The 22514-nt window shown below is 35.4% G+C and overlaps 1 protein-coding gene and 1 long non-coding RNA gene across 2 annotated transcripts in view; one reads left to right on the top strand and one right to left on the bottom strand.

Annotated features, from left to right (window-relative positions):
• Nucleotides 1–22514, bottom strand: part of LOC309873033 — a 697683-nt gene that overhangs the window by 39413 nt on the left and 635756 nt on the right. The gene's annotated exons all lie outside the window — the stretch shown is intronic.
• Nucleotides 15327–16256, top strand: LOC309872929 (olfactory receptor 4C46-like; the record flags this gene model as incomplete). The annotated part of the gene is made up of 1 exon (XM_082747897.1): nt 15327–16256. One exon carries the CDS (start codon nt 15327–15329, stop codon nt 16254–16256), a length of 930 nt encoding a protein of 309 aa, XP_082604023.1.

The raw sequence follows: 22514 nt of genomic DNA, 5'->3' as shown, positions 1-22514 counted from the left end.
CTTAATAATTGATATGTTCATGGTATAATAACAAGTGTTGTATATATGGGATCTCATTAAATACTGATAACATCCCATTTGTTTGGTATTATTCCATCCATTTTAGGATGAGGAATCAGTTTCAGACTATTAGTTTGATGGTAATAATAACAATAACAATATTTACGAAAATTGAGTATTTAGTGGCCTTCAGTGTTTTTGTAGATATTTGCTGATTTAATTCCCACCACGAATTGTAAGATAACTCCAGCTCTTGTTTTGACAATTATTTTATATCTTAAGTAATAGAAATATAGAGGAGGTAATGATCCTGCCAAGATCAAGAACTAAGGTTAGTTCAGATTATACTTCTTCATGGTTTTCCTCCAGATTATTACCCATGCCCTAAATTGTTATAATTAACAATATGGAACTAATTATCTTTTTTATATGACCACAATAATAATTGCTTTATTACTAATTTGGAGGCAAGTGTCTATAACATGATTTCATTAAGACACACACACACACACAAACACACACACACACAAACACACAAAGACATGCCTGAACTCCCAATTATCAAGTAAAAAAATTAAAAAAAAGTCAAATAAAAATAAAAAAATGTGGTACTATGTTTATTGAAAGCTCTTTTAATCTTGACTTCTTTCACAGACTAATTTCTTCCTACTATAATCTGCCTCCAAAGCTAACCATCTGTTTTTTGTTTTGTTTTCTTTTGTGTTTTTTGTTTGTTTATTTTTTTAGTTTTCAGTCAAGTTTTCAAGCCACGTGTTAAATGTTGAAAAGGATTTCCACTGTGGCTAAGTGCTTTCATCTGAAAATCAAAAAGACAAGGTTAGGATTCTGGTTTTCCACTAGCATCTGCTTTAATCTGCAGTACCTTTCCAACACTTTACATCCTTCTTTTCTCATCTATAAAGCAAGATTAACCATTTCCATCCCAAAGTTTTTATGAGAATTGTTTAAGGAAAACTATTTAAACACATCACCACCATGTCATATGCACCGAGGACTTTCATCTATTTTGTAACTGTGTAGGCACCTAGGATATAGGAATTATCGATATTTTGAGTGATAATTAAGCAAATCATTTAGTTGTGCAAGAAGTTCAGGAAGATTCCTCTCCAATTCTACTTTTAAAGAAGGCACACAGACTCAATTATCTGTAGCCTTTGTGACCAGAAATAATTTTCCATTCATGATCAGATAACACAGCTGATGCTATGTATCATTTGTTATTTGTACTTATATATCTTCTATGTGAGAAGTGTATTTCCATTGTGTTTTCACTCTCATGATTATTCTAGATTATTAAACTAGCTGTCTCATTACAAAAGCATGGTGATTGCTGACAAAGAGCAGGGTCCTACAATTGGCTTCAATTCCTTGAGTTTCATTTTTTTTTTCTGTCAGCTTAGATGAATGATATTTACCAACTATCTTTTCAAGAAATGGGGTGAGAATGGAATACTTGAATATTATATTTGAAGGGACTGAAACAATTATTAATATATAAGGGAGGCAACAATATTTAAAATGCATCAACAATACTGAACACTTACCTTACAGGCTTAGAAGATCTTAATGATGTTTGGAGGTGTTCAGAAATAATCCCAATTTCAAACTGACCTCCTCTCAGATAGCTAACTTTCAATATGAAAGATAAGACACACCCAGTAGGAGACTAGTCAAATAATTTAATACCAAATCAAGTTTTTAAGAATGCGTTTTTATCAATCAAAAGCTTCCCTTTTAGCCTAAAGCCTCGAGTAGTTTTTACAGAACAATTGAGATTTCAATTTAGAATGGATTATTTTGGAAAAAATATGGAGACGTCATCTACAGATGGCTCTGGCCCCATAGGGAAGAAGCAAGATATATAGATAAACACGTTCAAATGGGTCATTCTGAGCATATGAATCTTGCTCTGCAAATGGAATCAACAAAAATCACATTTACCTTATAGTGCATGCATATTTAAAGAGTTTTCCACAGGTTCAAGGACCTTGTCATGGTGTTGTTACTTTTTCTCCCAGGAATTAATTATCTCCTCTGATAGAAAGAATTTGTCTTGGAAACCATGTTGACCGTGTCTCTCATGTTTGACAAACATCCAGTTGTGAATAGGGAATTGCATGCCTCGTACTTGGAATCCAAACACATAGGAATACCCTTTCTCTAAATGAACCTGAGCTTCTAAGAAAGCAGAACGTTAGGCAGGTAGAAAAATGGCATATTTCCAGTGTGGTGACCTGTGATGTAGCTAACCTATTGAATCACGTCAAAGAGAACTTTTGCCTCCTTAACAATTATATAACTTCTCTGGAACCTGCTTCAGATTGCTTAAGAGCTAGAGCAGTGAGGGCATGAAATCAATGGCTGGCATTTTAAGGTTCTTGACTCCAAAAGCTGTTTTTGTTTGTTTGTTTTCACAGTCACTAGGAGACAGGAAGCAAAAACTAACTCTAAGAAGCTCCCAGCTGGTTATCTTTGGGATTCATGGTTTGGTCAGCATAGAATACTAGGCACCATTAAAATTGTGGAGGCAGATCAAAACACAAGATGAGTCCCAATCGTTCTACAACTATGTCACTTAGTATTGTTGATTCCTTTGAGTAACTCTAGGAGACCTGTGGTGATGTATTGTTGTGGTTTTAATGTGTTTTCTCTGATGACTAATAATGTTGACATTTTTTTCTTCTTATGATTAGCCATTTGTATACCTCCTTTTATACATTTTTCTTCAAGTAGTTTGCATAATTATTTAAACCTAAGGGGTTCTGGTTTCCTTATTAATTATTACTTCCTTATTATTTAGAACATAGGTTCTAAATGTTTTTTACATATAATACAGGTGTTTGTCATATGTATGTTATGTATATCTTTGAAAATTTCACCTAACCCATTGATTGCCTTGTCATTTTTAAAAGTGGTGTTACCTGATTAGCACTGAGTTTTAAAACTTTGTCAAATTCCAATCTAAAAAATATATATATATGTATATATATATATGTATATATGTATATATGTATATATACATATATATATATGTATATATGTATATATACATATATATATATTTTAATTTCTTCCCCGTGTTCCAGTGTTAATTGTTTATGCACCACACTCAGTACTCAATATAATACGTGCCCTTATCCACCACAGGCTCACCCCACGTCCTACCCCTTGCCCATTCAAAACCCTCAGATTGTTTTTCAGAGTCCACAGTCTCTCATAGTTCATCTCCTCCTAAAATTTGCCCCAACTTCATTCTCTCCATCTCCCCATGTCTTGCATGTTATGTCTTATGCTCCAGAAATAAGCAAAGTCATACGATAAGTGACTCCCTGCTTGACTTTTTTCACTCAGCATCATCTCTTCCGATCCTGTCCATGTTGATAAAATGTTGGGTGTCCTTCTTTTCTGATGGAGCCATAATACTCGATAGTATACATGGACCACATCTTCCTTATCCTTTCATATGTTGAAGGGCTTTTAGGTTCTTTTCACAGTTTGGCGACTGTCGCCATTGGTGCTATGATCATTGGGGTACAGGTAGCCCTTCTTTTCACTACATCTGTATCTTTGGGGTAAATACCCAGTAGTACAATTGCAGAGTCATACGGAAGCTCTATTTTTAATTTCTTAAGAAATCTCCACACTGTTTTGAAAGTGGTTGTACCAATTTGCATTCCTAACAACAGTGTAAGAGTTTTCCCCTTTCTCCACATCCTCTCTAACACACATTGTTTATTGACTTGTTAATTTTGTCCATTTTAACTGGTGTAAGGTGGTATCTCAATGTGGTTTTGATTTTAATCTCCCTGATGGCTAGTGATGATGAACATTTTTTTCATGTGTCTGATAGCCATTTGTATGTGTTCATTGGAGAAGTGTCTGTTCATGTCTTCTGCCCATTTTTTGACATTATTATCTATTTTGTGTGCGTTGAGTTGTGGAGTTATTATAGATCCTGAATATCAGCCCTTTGTCTGTATTGTCATTTGCGAATATATACTCCCATTCTGTAGGTTGCCTCTTTGTTTTGTTGACTGTTTCCTTTGCTGTGCAGAATCTTCTGATCTTGAAGAAGTCCCCGAAATTCATTTTCATTTTTGTTTCCTTTGCCTTTGGAGACATATCTTGAAAGAAGTTGCTGTGGCTGATGTTGAAGAAGTTACTGCTTAAGTTCTCCTCCAGGATTCTGATGGATTCCTGCCTCATGTTGAGGTCTTTTATCCAATTCCAGTTTATCTTTGTAGATGGTGGAAGGGAATGGTTGAGTTTCATTCTTCCACACATAGCTGTCCAATATTCCCAGCACCATTTGTTAAAGAGACTGTCTTTTATCTACTGGATATTTTTAAGTTCTTTGTTTAAGATTTTTACCACAGAGCTGAGGGTCCATATCTGGGCTCTCTACTCTGTTCCACTGGTCTATGTATCTGTTTTTATGCCGGTACCATGCTGTCTTGGTGATCACAGCTTTGTAATAAAGTTTGAAATCAGGCAACGTGATTCCGCCAGTTTTGTTTTTCTTTTTCAACATTTCCTTAGCAATTTGGGATCTCTTCTGATTCCATACAAATTTTAGAACTGTTTGCTCCAGCTCTTTGAAAAATGCTGGTGGAATTTTGATCAGAATGGCATTGAAAGTATAGATTGCTCTAGGCAGTATAGATATTTTAACAATGTTTATTCTTCCAATCCAAAAGCATGGAATGATCTTCCATATTTTTCTGTCTTCTGTGATTTCTTTCAGGGGTGTTCAGTATTTTTTCGAGTACAGATCGTTTACTTCTTTGGTTAGGTTTATTCCCAGTTATCTTATGGTTCTTGGTGCTATAGTCAATGGAATTGATTCCCTAATTTCCCTTTCTGTATTTTCATTGTATATGAAAGCAACTGATTTGTGTACAATGATTTGTATTCTACTGCATTACTGAATTGCTGAATGAGTTCTAGTAGTTTGGGGGTGAAGTCTTTTGTGTTTTCCGTATAAAGTATCATGTTATCTGAGAAGAGATAGAGTTTGACTTCTTCACTGTCAATTTGAATACAATTTATTTCTCTTTGTTGTCTGATTGCTGTTGGTAGGAATTCTAATACTATGTTGAACAAGAGTGGTGAGAGTGGGCATCCTTGTTGTATTCTTGATCTCAAAGGGAAGTCTTTCAGCTTTTTCCCATTGAGAATGATATTCACTGTAGGTTTTTCATAGATAGATTTTATGAAGTTGAGGAATATTTCCTCTATCCCTATACTTTGAAGTATTAAAATCAGTAACAGATGCTGGATTTTGTCAAATGCTTTTTCTGCATCAATTGAGAGGATAATCTTTTTAATGTAATGTTCCATTCTATTAGCTAGGATCTGGTTGAGAATCTTAGCATCCATACTCATCAGGGATATTGGTCTGAAATTCTCCTTTTTGGTGGGGTCTTTGCCTGGTTTGGGGATCATTGTAATGCTGGCTTCATGAAAAGAGTCTGGAAGTTTTCCTTATGCTTCAATTTTTTGAAACAGGTTCAGAAGAATAGTTGTTATTTCTTCTTTGAAAGTTTGGTAGAATTCCACAGGGAATCCGTTAGGTCCTGGGCTCTTGTTTTTAGGGCGGTTTTTGATCACTGCTTCAATCTCGTTACTAGATATCTATCTATTCAGGTTGTCACTTTCTTCATGGTTCAGTTTCTGAAGTTTATACTATTCCAGGAATGCATCGATTACATCTAGGTTGCTTAACTTATTGGCATATAACTGTTGATAATAATTTCTAATGATTTTTTCTATTTTTTGGTGTTAGTTGTGATCTCTCCCTTTTCATCCAGGATTTTATTAATTTTGGCCTTCTCACTTTTCTTTTGGATTACTTGGCCAATGCTTTATTGATCTTATTGATTCTTTCAAAAACCAGCTTCTAGTTTCACTGATGCATTCTACTGTATCTCTTGTTTCTATCTCATTGATCTCTTCTCTGATCTTTATTATTTCCCTTCCTATGTGGGGAGTTGTCTTAATTTGTCATTGATTCTCCAGTCTTTAAGGTATAAAGACAGCTGGTGTATTCTGAATTTTTTTTCTTTTTGAGGGAGGCTTAGAAGGCCATGTATTTCCCCCTAGGACCACTTTTGCTGTATCCCATAGGTTTTGGACCAAACTGTCTTCATTCTTATTGGTTTACATGAATTAAGTTTTTCTTTGATTTCCTGGTTGATCCAAGCATTCTTAAGCAAGGTAGCCTTTAGCTTCCAGGTGTTTGAATTCCTTCCAAACTTTTTCTTGTGGTTGAGCTCCAGTTTCAAAGCATTGTGATCTGAGAATACACAGAGAATAATCTCAATATTTTTGGTATCAATTGAGCCCTGATTTACTACCCAGTAGGTAGTCTATTCTCGAGAAGATCCTATGTGCAGTCAAGAAAAATTAGTATTCTGTTGTTTTAGGGTGAAATGTTCTGTACATATCTATGAGATCCATCTGGTCCAATGTGTCATTCAATGCTCTTGTTTCTTTATTGATTTTCTGCTTGGATGATCTATTACTGAGAGTGGTGTGTTAAGATCTCCTACCAATAATGTATTCATATCAATATGACTCTTTATCTTGATTAACAGTTTTCTTATGTAATTGGCTGCTCCCATATTGGGGCATAAATATTTACAATTGTTAGATCTTCCTGGTTGATAGACCCTTTAAGAATTATGTAGTGTCCTTCTGTATCTCTGATTACAGTCTTTAGTTTAAAATCTAATTTACCTGATATGAGAATCACTACCCCAGCCTTATTTAGAGGCCCATTGGTATGAAAGATGTTTCTCCATCCCTTCACCTTCAGTCTGCATGAACCTACCTAAGGTAGGTTCAAAATAGGTCTCTTTTCGACAACATATGGACAGGTCCTGTCATTTTATTCAATCTGCAGCCCTGTCCTATTTCTTGGGCTCATTAAGTCCATTCATGTTGAGTGATTATTGAGGGATACATTGTTATTGACATTGTGTTACCTGTGAAGCCTTTGTTTCTATAGATTGTCTCCATAAATTTCTGTTCAATAATATTCTAGGTTTTTTTTCCTCTTTTATAGAACCCTCACTTAATATTTCTTGTAGTGCAGGCTTGTTGGTCACATACTCTTTTTAACCTATCCAATCTTGGAGCTCTTTATCTCTCCATGCATTTTGAATGTCAATCTTGCTGGGTAAAGTATTCTTGGATGCATGTTCTTCTCATTTAGTGCCCTGAATACATCTTGCCAGCCCTTTCTGGCTTACCATGTTTCTGTGGACAGGTCTGATGTTATTCTAATGGGCTTTCCCCTGTATGTAAGGAATCTCTTCCTTCTGGCTGCTTTTAAGAGCTCCTGTCTAAAATTATGATTCATCATTTTCACAATCAGGTGTCTCGAGGTCTTTCTAGATTTTGTGATCTTGGGGGTAAATCTTTTACCTCTAGGACATGAACACCAGTTCCATTTGCCAGATTGGGAAAATTTTCATGGAGAATTTGTTCAACTATATCCTCTAGTCTTATTTCTGTCTCCTTGCCATCAGGGATCCCAATAATTCTGACATTAGAACATTTCATGGCATCACTTATTTCCCTAATTCTGTTTTCATGGCTTCTAAACTGTTTGTTCCAGGCTTCCTCCTGATTCTTCTTATCAGTTTGTCCTCTATATTACTTATTCCATCTTCTGCCTCAGTTATCCTAGTTGTTAGAAAATTTAGATTAGATTGGAACTCATTGAGAGCATTGTAATATCATCCCTGGTGGCTTTTACTTCTTCCCTAACCAATTCCATTTTGTATTAGAGGCTTTTTCCAACCTAGCCATTGCCTGGATTATTGTTATCCTGAATTCCCTTTTCAACATACTATTTATGTCCATATCCAATAACTTTGATGGAGAGGGCACCGTCTATTTTTCCTCTTTTGGGCATTCCTCCTCCTAATTATTTTTGTGATACACAGCTGACAGGATATGTAGCTGAGTGTATCAACCATGGTGCAGGCAAGGTGCATCATGAATGCGTTTGTCCACTTCCATCTTCTGGCCCTGTAGAGATCCAGAAGTATATAATTGTAATCTCAGGCTTATTTCATGGGTGATCAGAGTTCTTTGGTAGATAATCAACTCACTTCAGGGGACTGGTTGAAAGAGCGCCTCCTACTTCTCCTTCGTCTTGTCACCTCTCCTCACCTGGCCCTCAAACAGTCCCAGGTAAATGAAGAGCACTTGCTACTATTCTGTGAATATAGCAATCAGTTAGTGGATTGTACACACACACACACACACACATGCATATATAATTATATATTATATATATAACATATACATAATATATATACATATATATAGTCATATGCATTTAAATACTATTTTTATGGACTCTACAGAAAGTATGAGTCATAAGAGAATATTTTGAACAACTCTATGCTAAATTTAAAAAGACTGACAATGCCAGTTTTTAGTGATGTTGTAGGGAAACAGAAACTCTCACACATTGCTGGTGTAAATATAGCACTATCACTTTGAAAACACTTGCCAATTTCTTGATATGTTAAAATACACATAACATGGGGTGCATGGGTGGCTCTGTTGGTTAAGCTTCTGCCTTTGGCTCAGGTTTGACTCCTGGGATGAAGCCCTGCATCGGACTCCTGCTCTGTGGGAAGCCTGCTTCTCCCTCTACCACTCTTCATGATTATGTTCCTGTCTTTCTCTGTCTCTCTCTGTCAAATAAATCAATAAAATCTTTTGGAAAAATTAAAATAAAATAAACTTAATGTATAAGTCAGCAATTCCACTCTTAGGTATCAATCGAATAAAAATGATAATCTGTGTCCACAAGAAGGCTTGTACATGAGTGTTCACATTTCATCATTCACTAGGGCCATTAACTGGACAAAATTCCAATGCCCATTGGCTAGAATAAGTATACAAAATATGGTAGAGCCATACAGTGGCACATTATTCTTACTAAAGAAAAACAAACTGCCAATAATACAATGTGATAAACCTCTAAAACAGTATGGTAAGAGAAAAAGATAATATTTTCTTCTGGAAGTTGTGAAGTATGTATCTTCACAAATGAATCAAGGGATAAACTGAGATGTCCTTTCGATTCCTTAATCAGTGAACAAAACTCTGTGGATTCATTATATCCCAGCAGTAGTGGTTAATGCTCATAAGACATGGATCATCAGTTCCATCCTGTACCCATGAGTGACAATTTTCAAAGTAAATGTAGCTGTTACCACTCACCTCAGCTGAGTTTATACCCCATTTTTAAACTTAGTCCTTCTACATCTTCTTCCCTTAATAGCTTTCCAGTCGTTTCAGAGATGATTCTCTCTTTTCCATCTTTGCTACCTTATCATGTTATCATGTGGGAACATGAGTCTGTTACGTTACTGCTTACCACCCTCAAAACTGGCATTCACATGTTTCTCTGAACTGTAAAGAGTCTACTTGTAAAATTTGAGTCCTCAAGCCTAAAGAACAAAGGTAACAATATCCCAACAGACAACTCTGTCTCCATTGCTCACACCTCAGAAACTATGTGTAATGTCCCAGTGCCCTTGGAATAATGGAACTTTATGTAAGAAATTTTTTTCTCTGTAGAATTCATCATAAGTTGACCAGAGCACACATTTATGATCTTAGAATTCACAGTGATGGATAGTACTCAATATCTTTATGTCAGGTCAAACATGGCATAGATTCTGAACCTGTCATATTTTAATTGTGAGGTTTGGACCAATTGGCTTCAAGTCCATGGGCCTTTTTGAATTAATTAATCTGCACATTTTGGATAAGAAAATGACTCAAAGGAGGTTTTGTTTCGTTTTGTTTTGTTTTTTTACTATTCACCCAGTAGAAAGGCCAAAATATGGGACCCTATCACCAACAGATGCTGGTGAGGATGTGGAATAAAAAGAATTCTCATTTATTGCTGATAGAAAAGCAAAATGGTGCAGTCATTTGGGAAGACCATTTGTCAGCTTTTACAGAACTAAAACAATTTAGCAATCCCACTCCTTCATTTTTACACAAAGGAGTTGAAAATTTATGTCCACAAAACAACCTGCACATGCAGTTTAACAGCAGCTTTATTCACAATTGTCCATACAACTGGAAGCAGCCAAGATATTCTTCAGTAAGTGAAGATAGACAACCTGCAACATCACACAGTGGAGTATTATTCATTGCCAAGAGAAATGAGCTACAGGCCATGAAAAGGTATGAAGACCCTTCCAATGTGTTCCCCATAGCACTTGGCATTCAGCTCCATCACAGATATGAGAGACTTCTTGATCTTCCCTGTCACTAACTTTCTAGTTTCATGTCTTACTAACTATACTTTTAGGAGCTCAGTGTTCACCTTATAACCTGACACACAGTAGAAGCTCAATAATAATTAATGAAGGAAAAGATGAGCCAGTAGCCACAACATATTGAAACAATTAGGTTTTTCTTTCTCACACCCTGGCTTTTGTTATGCCTCCTCTCCTAGGAATCCTCTCAGTCTAACACGTGCTTATTCACTCTGATGATTTCCCCCTCAGTTTTTGTGTCCCTTTTTCACATGTTTTAATGTAGGAAATTTCCCTGACCCCCTGGTCTTTGTCGTGTGTCCCTCAAACATGCTTTCATTGTCCCCTGTGCTGCCACCACCTGCCCATTTATAACATGGTCTTGTCATTTTCTGTTCCCCTCTGGGTGTCTCAGTAGATCTGAAACTCTCTGAAGGCAAGACCCTAGTTCCTCTGTACTCACCTGTGAAGACCAGCAACCATGAACATGTCTGATACATTTGTTGGGCTCAATAAATTTCTATTGATGAATGAATGAATGAGAGATGTATTATCAAATATAAATGAATGGCATATATTCACCCTGAAGTTGTTTTGTGTGCAGAGAGCAGCACATATTTTTTTAAAACAACAATTTATAATGAAATGTTATCAAGAAGTAAATAATTAACAGAGAAAAATGACATGAACAGCTCATTCAGACTTTTTGATAAATTATACTAGATGTGTTGGATATCCATATGAAGAAAAAAGAATCTAAACCACAGCCTCACCTCATACCTTACACAAAAATGAACTCAAAATGAGTGTGAGATCTACATGTTAAAGCTAAATCTATCGAAACTGCTAAATAAATATTTTTGATCTCAGGAGTAGAACAATATTTATTAGATACAAAATAATCATAAACCATAAGAAAAAAATTAAAATTGGAATTAGTCAAAGTTTTAAAACTCAGTGCTAATCAGGTAACACCACTTTTAAAAATGACAAGGCAATCAATGGGTTAGGTGAAATTTTTAAAGATATACATAACATACATATGACAAACACCTGTATTATATGTAAAGAACATTTAGAACTTATGTTCTAAATAATAAGGAAGTAATAATTAATAAGGAAACCAGAACCCCTTAGGTTTAAATAATTATGCAAACTACTTGAAGAAAAATGTATAAAAGGAGGTATACAAATGGCTAATCATAAGAAGAAAAAAATGTCAACATTATTAGTCATCAGAGAAAACACATTAAAACCACAACAATACATCACCACAGGTCTCCTAGAGTTACTCAAAGGAATCAACAATACTAAGTGACATAGTTGTAGAACGATTGGGACTCATCTTGTGTTTTGATCTGCCTCCACAATTTTAATGGTGCCTAGTATTCTATGCTGACCAAACCATGAATCCCAAAGATAACCAGCTGGGAGCTTCTTAGAGTTAGTTTTTGCTTCCTGTCTCCGAGTGACTGTGAAAACAAACAAACAAAAACAGCTTTTGGAGTCAAGAACCTTAAAATGCCAGCCATTGATTTCATGCCCTCACTGCTCTAGCTCTTAAGCAATCTGAAGCAGGTTCCAGAGAAGTTATATAATTGTTAAGGAGGCAAAAGTTCTCTTTGACGTGATTCAATAGGTTAGCTACATCACAGGTCACCACACTGGAAATATGCCATTTTTCTACCTGCCTAACGTTCTGCTTTCTTAGAAGCTCAGGTTCATTTAGAGAAAGGGTATTCCTATGTGTTTGGATTCCAAGTACGAGGCATGCAATTCCCTATTCACAACTGGATGTTTGTCAAGCATGAGAGACACGGCCAACATGGTTTCCAAGACAAATTCTTTCTATCAGAGGAGATAATTAATTCCTGGGAGAAAAAGTAACAACACCATGACAAGGTCCTTGAACCTGTGGAAAACTCTTTAAATATGCATGCACTATAAGGTAAATGTGATTTTTGTTGATTCCATTTGCAGAGCAAGATTCATACGCTCAGAATGACCCATTTGAACGTGTTTATCTATACATCTTGCTTCTTCCCTATGGGGCCAGAGCCATCTGTAGATGACGTCTCCATATTTTTTCCAAAATAATCCATTCTAAATTGAAATCTCAATTGTTCTGTAAAAACTACTCGAGGCTTTAGGCTAAAAGGGAAGCTTTTGATTGATAAAAACGCGTTCTTAAAAACTTGATTTGGTATTAAATTATTTGACTAGTCTCCTCCTGGGTGTGTCTTATTTTTCATATTGAAAGTTACCTATCTGAGAGGAAGTCAGTTTGAAGATGGGATTATTTCTGAACACCTCCAAACGTCATTAATTCTTCTAAGCCTGTAAGGTAAGTGTTCAGTATTGTTGATGCATCTTAAATATTGTTGCCTCCCTTATATATTAATAATTGTTTCAGTCCCTTCAAATATAATATTCAAGTATTCCATCCTCACCCCATTTCTTGAAAAGATAGTTGGTAAATATCATTCACCTAAGCTGACAGGAAAAAAAAAAAATGAAACTCAAGGAATTGAAGCCGATTGTAGGACCCTGCTCTTTGTCACCAAACACCATGCTTTTGCCATGAGACAGCTAGTTTAATAATCTAGACTAATCGTGAGAATGAAAACATAATGGAAATACACTTCTCACACAGAAGAGACATAAGTCTGAATAATAAATGACACACAGCATCAGTTATGCTATCCAAGCATGAATGGAGAATTCTTTCTTCCTACAAAGGCTATGGATAATTGAGTCTGTGTGCCTTCTTTAAAAATAACATTGGAGGGGCACCTGGTTGGCTCAGTGGGTTAAAGCCTCTGCCTTTGATTCAGTTCATGACCTCAGGGTCCTGGGATCCAGCCCAGCATTGGTCTCTCTGTTCATCGGGGAGCTTTTTTTCCCCTCTCTTTCCTTCTCTGCCTGCCTCTCTGCCTACTTGTGATCTCTGTTTGTCAAATTAAAATATATATATATATATATATATATATATATATATATATCTTTAAAATATTAAATAATAATTCTAAAAAAAGTAAAATTGGAGAGTATTCTTCCAGAACTTCTTGCACAGTTAAATGACTAGATAATTACCTCTCAAAATGTCAATAATTCCTAAATGCTAGGTAAGTACACAGTTACAAAACAGATGAAAGTCCTCCGTGCATACAACATGGTGGTGATATGTTCAAGTAGGTTTCCTTAAACAATTCTCATGAAAATCTTTCATATGGATATGATTAATCTTGCTTAATAGATGAGGAAACAAGGATGTAATGTGCTTGAAAGGTATTCCAGATAAAAGAAGATATAAGTAGAAAAATAGGAATTCTAACCTTGTCTTTTTGATTTTCAAACCAAAGTACTTAACTAAAATGGAAATCCTTTTCAACTTTGAAGATATGGTTTGAAAGCTTGATTGAAAACTAAAAGAACAAAACAAAACAAAACAAAAAACAACCAAAAACCAACAAAACAAAACAAAAAACCAAAACCAAACCAAACCAAACCAAAACAAAAACAAATGGTTTGCTTTGGGGATGCATAATAGTGGGGAGAACTAAGTCTGAAGGATAAGTCAAGATAAAAAGAGCTTTCAATGAACACAGTACCACATTTTTAAACTTTTATTTATTTTTTTTAATTTTTGATTTCTTTTTATTTGATAATTGGGAGTTCAAGCATTTCTGTGTGTGTGTGTGTGTGTGTGTGTGTGTCCTAATGAAATTGTGCTATAGACACGTGCCTTCAAAGTAGTAAAAAAGCAATTATAATTATTGTGGTCATATAAAAAGATTACTAGTTCAATGTTGTTAATTTTAACAATATAGTATTTGGGTAATATTTTGGAGGAAAACCATGAAGAAGTATAATCTGAATTAATCTTAGTTCTTGCTCTTAATTAGCATGTTGATCTTGGCAGGATTTTTACCTCCTCTATGTTCTATTACTTAAAATATAAAATAATTGTCAAAACAAGAGCTGGAATTATGTTATAGGTTTGTGGTGGGGATTAAATCAACAAAAATCTGCAAAAAATCTAAAGCCCACTGAATACTCAATTTTAGTAAATTTTGTTATTGTTATTGTTATTATTACCATCAAACTAATTCTCTGACACTGATTCCTCATCTCAAAATGGATGGAATAACATTAAACAAATAGGATGTTATCAGTATTTAATGAAATCCTATCTATACAACACTTGCTATTATACCATGAACATATTAATCAATTATTAAACTCTCACTGTCTTTATATATATATATATTTTATATAAAAAATAAACATTATTAATTATTTTTATAGTAGCTTCTGTATACTTTACATACCCACAACCAACACCCTGTTAGTACTATGTCAACTATAATAAATAAACTCTTAACTGGGGTTTCTGTCTCTAGCTTCCAACCTCTTACTGAACCTCACCCCACTTCACCAAGATACATGAAGACATTTATTAAAATTTTATCTCTTATTATGTCTTCCTTTAATTCCTCTTCAATTTTCCATATATATTCTCACTGTCTTCTCATGGTTTCCCATTTCCTAAGTATAAAGGTAAAATTCCTAACCTTACATTCATAGCTTTTACATCATATACTACCTCCCTTTTTTTACTTAACTGCCAGTGTGTATTCAATTGACTATTTCCTGTTACATGATTAATCACCTTAGATGACAAAGAGTGCACAAATGATCTCCTGCCTGTGTGTTTACAAAGTTCCCTATGGCCATACTCAACAGAAATTTCAATGAGTAAATAGTTTCCATAATCTTAAAGATTTTTTTAAATTAAATTTATTTATTTATTTTCAGAAAAACAGTATTCATTATTTTTTCACCACACATAATTTATTTTCTATCTCAGAAAACTACATGAGAATCTATAATTCCATAGAATCTAGGTATGTATTGCTTATTAGATGAAAAAGCTTAATATATTCAAGGTTCCATTAATCCAAAGGAATTTTTTTCAGGTAATGCAATTATTCATAATATGAAATAATGGAGAATAGAAACAATGTGACAGAGTTTGTTCTACTGGGGCTCACAGAGAATCCAAAGATGCAGAAAATCATATTTGTCATCTTTTTGGTGATTTACATCATCTCTGAGGTAGGAAATATACTCACCGTGGTCACTATCATTGCCAGCCCATTATTGGGGTCTCCCATGTACTATTTCCTGGCCTATCTCTCTTTCATTGATGCCTGCTATTCTTCTGTTAATACCCCTAAACTGATCATAGATTCACTCCGTGAAAAGAAGACCACCACATTCAATGCATGTATAATCCAAATCTTTGGAGAACATTTCTTTGCAGGTGCTGATATCATCCTACTTACTGTGATGGCCTATGACCGCTATGTGGCCATCTGCAAACCATTGCACTACATGACCATCATGAATCGGCGGGTGTGTGGCCTGTTAATGGGAGTGGCGTGGGTGGGAGGTTTTCTTCATGGAGCCATACAGATATTCTTTATCATCCCTTTACCCTTCTGTGGCCCTAATGTCATAGATCACTTTATGTGTGATCTGAACCCTTTGCTCAATCTTGCCTGCACTGATACCCACACTCTAGGGCTCTTTGTTGCTGCCAACAGTGGTTTCATCTGTGTCTTCCTCTTCCTTCTCTTGATCATCTCCTATGTGGTCATTCTGTACTCCCTAAGGAACCACAGCTTGGAGGCAAAGCGCAAAGCCCTCTCCACCTGTGTCTCCCACATCACAGTAGTTATCCTATTCTTTGTGCCTTGCATTTTTGTGTACATGAGACCAGCGATTACCTTATCTATTGATAAAACAGTTTCAGTGTTCTATACTATGATAACACCAATGTTAAACCCCTTAATCTATACCTTAAGAAATGATCAGATGAAAAATGCCATTAGGAAATTGTGTAGTAGAAAAGTTATTTCAAGTGAGAAATAAATATGCCTGGAGCTCAGCACTGATTCAATTTAAAAAAAGGTCAAAAGGACATTTTGGAAGTTCTCAGAAAGGATACCTACCAAATAAAGAGTAAATAAACTACTATGAATGCTACCTTCTGAACTGAGTGGAGCAGAAATGTGTGCAAGAAAGAAAAAACTAACCATAGTTTTTACATATATACATATGTATACACATACATATGTGTAGCACATAGTATATATATATATTCATATTCACTATGAATATTCAGTATCTATATATTCACTCTCCATAAAATCTAACATATTTTATTAAGAATTCTGCTCAGTTTTATATACCAGTATTGATGATAACATGCTTCCTATAAAATTAGAGTCTAAAAGGTCTATAACACTGCAAAAGTGAAGAGCCCTTTAATCTCTGAGAGGTAATGAAGTTCCCTCCAAGTTTTCAAATTCCCTTGTAGACTTCTGAGTCATGTAGTATTGTTCAAGTTACCCTTAATAGGCTGCTAACCCATTACAAAGAATCATAACTCAAATTAATGAACATCTTATTATCTGAGAGGGATTTCTATTAAATAAAGTCACACTCCATAGAGCACTTAACTATTTGTTAAAAATAGTTTCTACAAGTCAGCACAATGGATGGGGCACAATAAATATTGAATGATGAATAATGGCATGAAGGGAGTTGAATAACATCAAGAAAACTTTGACCAAGAAATAATTGTGGAGACAAGGGACTTTTTTCCCTACATTTATCTGATTCAGACTGAGATTTCTAGTGAGATCTCTCTGAGAAACCACAATTTTTTGAACTCTTCATTAAACTATGCATTTACAAATATTGAAACTGATATTCTCAATGAAAGAGCAAATATCTTACATTGATCTTTTCCCTGCTTTCAGCAAGATTTCATCATCATATGAATATAAGCTGATCATGACATTTTTCTCTGTTAATTAGATTATTTCTAGGTAACATTTTTTTTTTCTGTTAAGGCCAATGCTCACTTTTAGTAGTGAACTAAAGAAATTACATACATATAACACATTAGCCCTTCATTAAACCATGGGCAGAATTAAGGAGAGAAGTAATAAAGCCTGAGATTAAGCAAATATAAACTCTGGTCCCCAGATACATGAACAGCAAAGAGTTTTTAGCCAACATAAGTATACCAGGAGCACATTATCTGTACTATGGGATACTGTCTTTGTGTGTGTGTTTTGATAAACTACAGTGAATCAACCAGCAAAAAAATATAAATAAATAAAAATAAAAATCTGTATCTATATCTATATCTTTGTCAATATCTATCTATATCTATATTCTAGGTAACATTTCATTATGAAAAGTTTTAAAAAATAAGTGGTTCCATCTTTACACAAAACAACTTTAGGATAAATATATTCCATTTATATATCTGTGTGTGTGTATAATATTTCCCATTCATTAATCAATAGACATTTCTGACACAAAAAATATATCAGATGCATTGATGGTTGCTGGGCCTTCAGTGGTGAATAGAGCAGAACAAAGGTCTTGCCATCAAAAGCTTCAGATCCACTGAGATACACCCAGAGGGGAATGGAATATGATAAGACCATGTTATAAATGGGAATGTAGTGACAGCACAGGGGGACAATGAAAGCATGTTTGAGGGACACACAACAAAGATCAGGGGGTCAGGAAGATTTCTTAGATGAAAACATCAAAAATGGGCACAAAAGAGGAAGGGGAATCATGAGAGTGAATAGGCATGTGTTAGGATGATAATATTCCCTTTGTGGCATAAACAAAGACCAAGGGTGAAAGATAGTATGCAGAAAACACAATCATTTCAATATGTTGTAGCTATTGGCTCATCTATTCATTCAGTAATTAATTATTGAGCTTCTTCTATGTGTCGGTTTATAAGCTAGACACTAAGCTTCTAAAAGTCTAGTTAGTAAAACATGAAACTAGAAAGAGATGGGGAAGATAAGAAGAGTCTCATATATGTGATAGAGCTGCATGCCAAGTACCATGGGGGACACATTGGAAGGGTCTTAATACCTTTTCATGGCCTGGAGCTCATTGCTCTTGGCAATGAATAATATTCCACTGTCTGATATTGCAGTTTGTCTATCCTCAGCTACTGAAGGATGTCTTGGCTGCTTCCAGTTGTATGGACAATTGTGAATGAAGATGTTGTTAAACATGTGTGTGCAGGGTTTTTTGTTGACATAAGTTTTTAACTCCGTTGAATAAATTCCAAGGAGTGGGATTGCTAAATTTTTTAAGTTCTGTATAAAACTAACAAAGTATCTTCCCAAGTGGTGGCACCATTTTGCTTTCTCATCAACAATAAATGAGAGTTCTTGTTCTGTATCCTCACCAGCATCTGTTGGTGATGATGTCCCATATTTTGGCCTTCCTAATGGATGTATTCTTAAAAAACCTCCTTGAGTCATTTGCTTATCCAAAATGTGCAGATTAAGTAATTCAAGAAGGCCTGTGGAGTTGAAGCCATTGGTGTAAACCTCACAATTAAAATATAACAGGTTCAGAATTGATGGCATGCATGTTCGACCTGACATAAAAATACAGAGCCCCATCTATCACTGTGAATTCAAAATCAAAAGAGTGTGCTCTGGTCAACTAGTAATGGATTCTACATACAACAAATGCTTATGTAAAGTTGGATGATTCCAAGGACACTGGGTCATTACACACAGTTACTGAGGTGTCAGCAACGGAATCAGAATTGTCTGTTAGAATACTGTTTCCTTTGTTATTCAAGTCTAAGGACTCGCATGTCACAAGTAAACACTTTACTGTTCAGAGAAAAATGTGAATGCCAGTTTTGTGGGTGGGAAGGAGTGACATAACAGACAGGTGTTCCCACATGATAAGGTAGCAAAGATGGAAAAGAGAGAATCATCTCCAAAGAGACTGGACAGCTACTAAGGGAAGAAGTAGAGGGTAAGAGATTAAAAATGTTGAGTAAGGGGACCTAGGTGACTCAGTCATTAAGGGTTTGCTTTTGGCTCAAGTCATAATCCCAGTGACCTGGGATCAAGCCCTGCATTGGACTCTGCTTGGCCATAAGCCTGCTCCTTCCTCTCCTGCTTCCCCTGCTTTTGTTCCCTCTTGCTGTCTCTCTCTCTGACAACTAAATACATATTTTTTAAAATAAATAAAATAAAAAGGAAGATAAACAGCTGAGGTGAGTGGAAGCAGCAGAAGCTAATACATTTACCATGAGAATTTTCATTTCTGGGTACATAAAGGCACTAAGGATCCAAATTTTATGCACATTGACAACTACTGTTGGGATATAATGAATTTGCAGAGCTTTGGTCAGAGATCTAGGGAATCTCAAGGACACCTCAATTTTTCCTTTGATCCATTTATGATACCACAGACATAACCAGGGGAGAAATAGACTTTTTAAAAACAATACTTTTAAAAGATGATACTATCTTCTTCCTTTACCATACTGTTTTAGAGATTTGTTACATTGTATTATTAGCAGTTTGTTCCTCTTTAGAAAGAAAAGTATCCCACTGTATGTGTCTACCACCACACTTGTATACTTATTCACTAGCTGATGGACATTTGGACATCCATGGATAGACATCCATGTAAGGACGATAGAGAATTATGCTCTGTGAACACTCACGTAGAAGACTTATGGTGGACATAAATTATCATTTCTCTTGGGTTGATACCTAAGAGTGGAATTGCTGAGTTATAAGATAAGTGTATGCTAGCATTTTCAGAAACTGATGAAGTTTTTTCAAAAATGGTGCTGCTATGTTACATTTCCACAAGCAACATATAAGCATTCCCATTTCTCCACAACCTCAACAATAACAGGCACTTCAGTCATTTTTTAAAAATATATTTAGTAAGAAAAAGCCATGGATGACAAAATGTAATTGATTAGGGCAGAACTGAATGCCACCAGGGATGATGTTCATAATGCTCTCAATGAGTTCCAATCTAATCTAAACTCTCTCAAAGCTAGGGTAACTGAGACAGAAGATAGAATTAGTGATCTGGAGGACAAACAGATAGAAAGGATCAGGAGGAAGCCTGGAACAAACAGCTTAGAAGCCACGAAAACAGAATCAGGGAAATTAATGATGCCATGGAATATTCCAACATCAAAATTATTGGAATCCCTGATAGGGAGGAGAAAGAAAGAAGTCTAGAAGATATAGTGGAACAAGTTCTCCATGAAAATTTTCCCATTCTCGTGAATGGACCCAGCATTCATGTACTAGAGGCAGAATGGTCTCCCCAAAGATTACAGATTCTCAAAAGTCCTCGAGACACCTAATAATATGAATGAGGAATTATAATTGTAGGGAGGCCCTCTTGAAGGCAGTTAGGACAAAGAGGATGCTTTCATAGAGAGGAAAGCTCATGAGAATAATGTCAGACCTGTCTACAGAAACATGGGAAGCCAGAAAGGGCTGGCAAGATATATTAGGGCACTAAATGAGAAGAACATGCAACCAAGAATACTTTATCCAGCAAGACTGATGTTCAAAATGCATGGAGAGATAAAGAGTTTCCAAGACAGGCAAGGCTTAAAAGAGTATGCGACCATCAAGCCGACACTGGAGGAAATATTAAGGGGGGGGTTCTATAAAAGAGGAAAAATTCTAAGAATATAATTGAACACAAATATAGACAATCTACAGAAAGAAAGACATCAAAGGTAACACGATGTCAATAAAAATGTATCTCTCAATAATCATTCTCAATGTGAACGACATAAATGCACCCATAAAATGAGACAGGGTTGCAGATTGGATAAAATGACAGGACCCATCCATATGTTGTCTACAAGAGACCCATTTGAAACCTAAGAATACAGCCAAACTGAAAGTAAAGGGATAGGAAGCATCTTTCATACCAAAGGGCTTCAAAAGAATGCCAGGGTAGTGATCCTCATATCAGATAAATTAGATTTTAAACTAAAGACTGTAGTCAGAGATACAGAAGGACACTACATAATCCTTAAAGGGTTCTTTCCGACAAGATCATCTAACAATTGTAAATATCTATGCCCCCAATATGGAAGCAGCCAATTACATAAGAAAACTGTTAATCAAGATAAAGAGTCATATTGATATGAATACATTAATAGTAGGAGATCTTAACACACCTCATTCAGTAATAGAAAGATCATCCAAGCAGAAAATCAATAAAGAAACAAGCACATTGAATGACACATTGGACCAGATGAACCTCATAGATACATACAGAACATTCCACCCTAAAACAACAGAATACTCATTCTTCTCAAGTACACATGGAACCTTCTCCAGAATATACCACATACTGGGTCACAAATCAGGACTCAACTGATACCAAAAGACTGAGATTATTCCCTGCATATTCTCAGATTACAATGCTTTGAAACTGGAGCCAAATCACAATGGTAAGTGTGGAAGGAACTCAAACACCTGGAAGCTAAAGACCACCTTGCTTAAGAATGCTTGGATCAACCAGGAGATCAAAGAAGAACTGAAACAATTCATGGAAACCAATGAGAATGAAGACACTTCAGTTCAAAACCTATGGGATACAACAAAGGCAGTCCTAAAGGGGAAATACATAGCCATTCAAGCCTCCCTCAAAAAAAAAAAAAAAATCCAGAATACACCAGCTGTCTCTATACCTTAAAGAACTGGAGAATCAATAACAAATTAAACCAACTTTACACTAAGAAGGGAAATAATCAAGATTATAACAGAGATCAATGAGGTAGAAACTAGATATATAGTAGAACATATCAATGAAACTAGAAGCTGTTTTTTTGAATCAATAAGATCGATAAACCACTGGCCACACTAATCTAAAAGAAAGAGAGAAACCTCAAAGTAATAAAACCATGAATGAAAAGGGAGAGATCACAACTAACACCAAGGAAGTAAAAACAGTCATTAGAGGTTATTATCAACAGTTATATTCCAATAAGTTAAGAAACCTAGATGAAATGGATGCATTCCTGGAAAACCAAAAACCCCCAAAATTGAACCAGGAAGAAATTGACAACCTGAATAGATTGATATCTAGTAATGAGATTGAAGCAATGATCAAAAACCTCCCAAAAAACAAGAGCCCAGGACCTGATGGATACCCCGGTGAATTCTACCAAACTTTCAAAGAATAAATAACACCTATTCTCCTGAAGCTGTTTAAAAAAAAAAAAAAAAAAATTGAAGCAAAAGAAAAACTTCCAGACTCTTTTTATGAAGTCAACATGACCCTGAT

This window comes from Mustela nivalis, assembly GCF_964662115.1.
Source record: "Mustela nivalis genome assembly, chromosome: 9".
NCBI lineage: Eukaryota > Metazoa > Chordata > Mammalia > Carnivora > Mustelidae > Mustela > Mustela nivalis.
The sequence above is the reverse complement of the archived record's forward strand: the minus strand, read 5'-3'. Positions and strand labels throughout refer to the sequence as shown.